Raw genomic sequence first — 7,019 nt, forward strand, 5'->3', positions numbered from 1 at the left:
CAGTGCTGTATTGTAAGGTTTTATAAATAATATTCATATGATAAAAGTTCTTTTATTTATACATATCACCTAGATGCAACACACACACACACACACACACACACACACACACACACACACACACACACACACTTGTTACTCTTCATAGAAAACTATGCCATGGTTAAAAGTTAACAGTTTACAACTTAACGTTAGTAAATCACAGGTTAGTGTTCCAGAACAGACCTCTAGCGTATAATGATGCTCCAGCGTCAGCAGATTATCACGTTATCCGTCTTGTATAGTCAACGATATAAATTTATGAAGAAGTGGATTAGAGGAAATACATTCGTAAAGTTTTGATCTGTTTATCTAAATCTTCCGCCTAAATCTTCCAAGCTTGACGTAATGTTGTCAGCGATGCACTGGTTAGCTTGTAGTACACAGTACGCTTTGTTACTCGAAAATCATGGATTGCATCTGTCTGGGACTGATGGGAATGTTTTCTGTATTGTGTATTAAAAGTATGCATAGAAGATAAATTTCAAGAAGGATCACACTTAAAATATGAACAGACAGAAGAGTTATTTAAATCATAAAATGTATCAAATGTTCAATATATACAAATACGTATGTATTTCGTAATAATTAATGTATCACTCCTTGACACAGCCACACCCTCAGCATTTCAAGACTTTTTTGTCAAGGGTCAAGGTCTGCACACGTGGAAGAATCATGCTGACTTTTCACTGTTCTTCACACAGACCAGCCATTGCCGCAACTCAGTATCATGCTGTGACTCTGGCATGGAAGTCCTTGCCCAGCTCATTATGAAAGTATCGAATTATTAACACCTTCAAGGACAATGTAAAAAAAATAAATAAATAAATAATTAATTAATTAAATAAAAGAATAAAAAATAAAATAAACTACGTAAAATACTACAATGTGAATGTTTAATAATTTCACCTGCAAAAAAGAATGAATAGAAAAATATACCAGCTTTCTGTAATTATTAATTTTATTTTGATGCGCATGTTAATATATGCACTGTTATGTTTCCTGTATTAAAAAAAAAAAAAAAACGTTATTTTGTTTATCTGAGTCTACCATTGAGACTTGTCTCTGCAGCCTTCCCATGTTATGATGTGCGTACATATGTAAGAATAGTTATAATCAGATTGTACTTAAGACAGTAAATATATAAACTGTCACACACACACACACACACACACACACACACACACACACACACACACACACACACACAATTGCTTTCCACTACAGCTATCACAGCCTTGCCACGACGGAAGATTTTAACCTCAACTCTTCTCACTACATTCCCACCGTCACATTCCTCTCCCTGCAGCAGGAGGGAGTCTGTCACACAACCCACGTCTGTGGTCTCATCTTCAGAAATACTTGCGTCATTTACTTCGTTCCTTGTTGAGTGTCTCTGCTATAAGCATCTTCAGCGTCAGCAGTGCTTCTCCCTTCCGGCTTCCCTCATCGCCAGTACGCCCTTCACTTCCCCTCACAGCAGGAAACTCGTCAGCAGAAAGACGACGGAACCTGAGGAAAGAAAAAGACTGTATTGTTAGGGAAGGAGACGGAAAGTTTTATAAGTAGATCTGTTCAATTTTTCTTTTTTTTTTTTTTTTTAGAGAAAAAATGTAAACCAAAAGATGACTCTCTCTCTCTCTCTCTCTCTCTCTCTCTCTCTCTCTCTCTCTCTCTCTCTCTCAGCCTCACTTACTGGCCAGATATCCCCCTGGGTACATGATCATGAGGGCGCCGCGGTACGAGACGAGGTCAGTTAGCGGGTCAACCACCACGGGCAGGTTCCCGCCGACGTTATTCATGACGAAGAGAAAGACGGCGAGGGCAGTGGACTGGACGGAGCCTGATACCAACTCCAGCAGCACAGCGAAGAGCACCCCGAACCACATCTCAGCTAGGGGAGGAGAAAGAGAAGACAGTGAGAGACTACGGGTTCCACTCACATTGCACTTTTGAACAGGGTGGAATCAAAAGTATTTCGTCTTATCAACTCCTCTTCTCTAACTGACTCTTCAACCTATCTTTCTTCGCTGCCGTGTTGCATCTCTTGCTATCTTCTACTGTTATTTTCACGTTAACTGTTTTTCTGATCTTGCTAATTGCATGCCTTCCCTCCTCCCGCGGTATCGCTGTACAAGATTTTTTACTTTCTCTCACCCCTATTCTATCCACTTTTCTAATGCAAGAATTAACCACTATTTCCAATCCTTCATCCCTTTCCCTGGTAAACTCTGGAACTTGTTCTTCACTTCTGAATAATCCTTGTTCAATTTTTTTCAGGGACTGGCACCTCAATGAGCCTTTTTTTTCCGTCCCTTTTGTTGCCCTTGGCCAGTGTCCCTCCTATATAGAAATAGATAAATAAACAAGGAAAAAAGAAAGGAAGAAAAATTAAGCATGAGGGAGATTACGTTTGAAAAAAAAAGAAGAAAAAAATAGACAAGGAGAAAACACAGATAATGTTATCATGAGAGATTGTGTTTGGAAAGAGAAATAAACAAGGAAGTAGGAAGGAAGGTAATTTAGATATGAGAGAGGTCATGCTTGAAATAAATAAATAAATAAATAAATAAATAAATAAAGAGCAAGGCAAGATAAAATAAGGATCTAAAAAAAAGAAACTTTGAAAGATACAGTTGACGAGAGAAAAAAAAGAAGAAAAAAATGAAGAGCATACGAACATCTGAAAGCATTAAAAAAATACGTATATGTTAATGAAGATGATAGAAAATGGAATAAAGAATGAAGAGAAAGTGGTAAGAAAAAAACAAGTGAGAGAGAGAGAGAGAGAGAGAGAGAGAGAGAGAGAGAGAGAGAGAGAGAGAGAGAGAGAGAGAGAGAGAGAGAGAGAGAGAGAGAGAGAGAATAACAATTTTGAAAGCGTAAGGAAATTGAGGTTTAAAAGAGAAATGCACCCATACCGAATATGTACGCTGCGAGGAGGCTGAAGAAGGCTCCTGGCGGGGGGAAGAACAGCACCCCGGCAGCGAAGGGCGTGGCCACGAACTGACGGAGGGAGAAGAAAAGAGACTAATAAAAATAAATAAATAAACAAAAATCTCAGGTAACACAAGCAATAAAAGAATGATAAACGCTAGTGAAAAAAAGAACTAAAGAGAAATAGAGACAGAGTATGTACGCTTTTTCCTTCAACTCTCAACCTCCCACCTTTGTGATTCTCTGGACCGTATTCTGAAACACTTCTGCACCGAATCTCCACTACATTCAAAAGGCTCTAGCTGAAGTGACGCAAGTTTGTAAGGATCTTTTTACGGTTCAAGTGACAGATTAACAAGATTTCTGTATTACTAACAGAAGAAACACTCGCGAAAACTTGCCTAATTATCTCTGTGGTCTTTGAAAATAGTCGTGATGAGAGAGTAAAGCGTTTCAGAACACGGGTCTTACTAACTATAGGTGTTTTTTATGGTTCTAATGAGAGATTATCAGGTTTCTACATTACTAACAGGAGAAACACTCGTAAGAATCCGACTGATCACAGTGACCTTGAAAAAAAGTCGTGATGAGAGAGTAGGTCTTAGCGATCCCTCACCTGACTGCCTGCCAACACATAGAGGCGAGCCCGCAGCCCAAGTCTCTTCACCAGGCGGTCCGACACGAAGCCCCCCACAGCCACGCCCAGGGAGCCGCCGATGATAGAGCAGCCGGTCACCCATAGACCCAAGTTGAAGTCAGGGTAGTAGGTGAGGAAGTACAGCTGTGTGTTGTACGCCCACGAGAACCCAGCTGGGGGAAATGAGTGAGTGAGTGAGTGAGTGAGTGAGTGAGTGAGTGAGTGAGTGAGTGAGTGAGTGAGTGAGTGAGTGAATGAATGAATGAATGAATTAATTACTTTAATTTCTAGCGCCGTAACTGGTGAAGGAATGAGAAGAAGAAGAAGAAGAAGAAGAAGAAGAAGAAGAAGAAGAAGAAGAAGAAGAAGAAGAAGTTAAATGATGATGATGATGATGATAAAGACGACGACGAAGAAGAAGAAGAAAAAAAAAGGAAAAGGAGGAAAGTAAGGGAAACATATAGAAATATATAGATAAACAGATAAATGAATGAATTAATAAATGAATAAATAGCCAAAAGTTTGCAGGAAATGATGTAGCTTTGTGGTCTGTGTGGGATGACTTAGCATCCTCAGTATAAACACTCAACACACCGCTGTGGAACGCGTCTTATCACCAAGCACGTCAACACAAACACAGGTGAGCGGTGCAAACGATACATCAGAATACAGTAAAATAATGAAAACTGCAATGAGCCATTAAACCTACACGTCGCAGTCCCTGTATAACACACACCTACATATTCCCACCCCTCTGTCTCATCTTGTCACGCTCCCTCACGACCACACAGACAACCTGCTTACCTGTGTGTCTCAAGCACGCTGCGAAGGCCAAACACACCACGGGAGGCTTAAAGAGGGACTTCACCACGTCCTTCAGGCTGCTCTTGGTGGACTCATCAACAAGCACCTCGGAGGACACGCCCACAGTCTCCCCGGTGATGCGCGAACCCTCTGTGAAATTTGTCTCCTTCTCCACCTCTCTCTTGTCCCCGCCGGGCTCGCTCACCTGTGCTCCCCGCGGCGGCTCCCTCACCACCAGCAGCAGCAGCAAGGTGGCCACCACACCCCCGATGCCCGTGATGATGTACGACCACCGCCACCCCTGGGAGAGAGAGAGAGAGAGAGAGAGAGAGAGAGAGAGAGAGAGAGAGAGAGAGAGAGAGAGAGAGAGAGAGATTAGTCATTTGGTGATAATGCCAAACATTAGCAAACACATTCTCTCTCTCTCTCTCTCTCTCTCTCTCTCTCTCTCTCTCTCTCTCTCTCTCTCTCTCTCTCTCTCTCTCTCTCTCTCTCTCTCTCTCAATAAATAAATAAATAAATAAAATAAATAAGTAATAAATAAATACAAAAATAATATCAAACATAAGCTCCCTTGTCATCCCCCCACCTCTCTCTCTCTCTCTCTCTCTCTCTCTCTCTCTCTCTCTCTCTCTCTCTCTCTCTCTCTCTCTCTCTCTCTCTCTCTCTCTCTCTCTCTCTCTCTCACCAGGCCACCGATGTCAGCCGCCGTCACGAAATTCCCCACGGCGTAGGAGAGGCCGTAGCCGAGGTAGATGCCCCAGTTGAAGATTCCGAGGGCGAGGGCACGGATGGACTGCGGGAGACGAAAGGGGGGAACGCCGAGAGATGATGGATGGATATGAAAAAAGACGAAAGAATACAATAAAAATATGAAAAAAAAAGAAGAAAGAAAAATTGTACTCTTAAAAATAACAAACATATATTATAAAATGGATGGATAGATAAACAGATAGAGAGTTCAATTGATAGATAGGTAGATAGATAGATAGACATATAGATAGAGAGATAGACAGATAGATAAAGGAAGAAGACACTGACAGATAGATTGATTTATTGATTTACTAAGTGACTGATCGACTGACACTGGCGCCACAAAATGGAGGTCACAAGGCGCCGCTGATGAGAGACAGAGGCAAGAGAAAGAATTTATTGATTTGTTCTCGTGTTCGTGACTAGATGGACTTATTACTAGATTACTTTCGATTACACATAATTACATAGGCTTACCTTTCCTTACGTGGATGTTGGAAGAGGAGAAGGAGGAGGAGGAGGAAGAGGAGGAGGAGGAGAAGTACTAGATGAAGAAACAAAAATCATTCAAATGTCACATATTTACGAAGTGGTGAGGAGGAAGACGGAGAAAGAGAGTGATAAGGGAGAGAAAGAGAAAGAAGAAAGGAGGATATGGAGCTAAAACAATAGGGAAAAGAAAAAAAGAGGAAAATAAAAACAGAAGAAAGAAAAAAGAGAGAAAGGAGAAAGAAAAAAACGAGGACGGAAAAACGGGAAGAGAGAAAAAGAGAAGAAAAACTGAAGGCAAAAGAAAAAAGGAAGCAAGAAAACAAGAAGAAAAAGATAAGAATAAAAAGAAAACGCCAATGAAAAAAAGAAAGAAAGAAAGAAAGGTAACAGCAGTAAAAATCAGATAATAGCTAAGACACTACTATCAGACTAACTCGGGAGGTACAACAAACACACTGACGCACCTCAGGGAACAGGTCTGATATCATGCTGCTGCAGACTGGGGTGAAGGAAGACTCTCTGAAGGCGAAGAAGGAGAGCTGTGTTATTTTGAATTGTTTTTAAATGTAGTGAGTTTTTATTATGTGTTATATCAATTTATGTGTTTTATTTATCTATTTTACCGTTTTAATATTTTTTTTTATATATATTTATTTTTTTATTTGATTATATTTATTTTTCTATCTAGTGTATTTTATTCATCTGTTCATTTATTTATTTGTTTATTTGTTATGTTATTCTTATACGTGTGTGTGTGTGTGTGTGTGTTGATTTATGTTTTAATTCAGCTGCCTGAAGAGATCAATTTAATTTACTTCCGAGTGTTTATATTATGCTTCTTATTATAATAGCTTGCTTCTCGATTTCTACGTTAAACTTTCATTTCCGTTCATGATTAGATTAACCATCCTTCTCAACCAGCAAAAATACTTGTGTTTGTCATACTAAGCCTGCCGTTTGTTCGCCAAGACACTCATGCAGTTCCTACACACTTTTTAAATACTGCATCGCTTGTCAACTCTCTCCTCACACTGGTCATCCATCCAGCCATCCATCCATTCATTCATCCATCTTCTTTTTAATGAATGGCTGGGAATACTGATTAAAGGACCTAAAATCTACGTCTATTTCTGATCAACCTCTCCTCTATGTTTATCTATCCACTTATCTCTATTCATTTATTTATATCTTTTATCTAAATTCCCCTTTTTTCTTCTTTAAGTCCAAGCTTCTTCCTATTAACTCAAAGCTCCTTCCTTTTCAAATGCACCACTCCACCTCCTTCCTATCCAATCCAGGTTCCTTCCTTCTAAATCCAAGCTTTCTCTAAACCCCGCACTCCCACCTCTTAACACTT

At 40.0% G+C, this 7,019-nt stretch overlaps 1 protein-coding gene across 4 annotated transcripts in view; it reads right to left on the reverse strand.

Moving 5' to 3' along the window:
- Positions 1 to 39: 39 nt before the first annotated feature.
- Positions 40 to 7,019, reverse strand: part of LOC135091647 (protein spinster homolog 1-like) — a 33,638-nt gene continuing 26,658 nt past the window's right edge. For all 4 annotated transcript variants that reach the window (XM_063989451.1, XM_063989453.1, XM_063989455.1 and 1 more), the window contains exons 5-11: positions 6,127 to 6,181; positions 5,106 to 5,213; positions 4,418 to 4,718; positions 3,593 to 3,786; positions 2,961 to 3,045; positions 1,736 to 1,933; positions 40 to 1,551 (exon numbers count right to left, since the gene is read on the reverse strand). In XM_063989451.1, the coding sequence (XP_063845521.1) occupies positions 1,514 to 1,551; positions 1,736 to 1,933; positions 2,961 to 3,045; positions 3,593 to 3,786; positions 4,418 to 4,718; positions 5,106 to 5,213; positions 6,127 to 6,181 (979 nt within the window). In that variant the 3' untranslated portion in view covers positions 40 to 1,513. The remainder of the gene's footprint in view (positions 1,552 to 1,735; positions 1,934 to 2,960; positions 3,046 to 3,592; positions 3,787 to 4,417; positions 4,719 to 5,105; positions 5,214 to 6,126; positions 6,182 to 7,019) is intronic.

The sequence above is a fragment of the Scylla paramamosain genome, chromosome 38, assembly GCF_035594125.1.
Source record: "Scylla paramamosain isolate STU-SP2022 chromosome 38, ASM3559412v1, whole genome shotgun sequence".
NCBI lineage: Eukaryota > Metazoa > Arthropoda > Malacostraca > Decapoda > Portunidae > Scylla > Scylla paramamosain.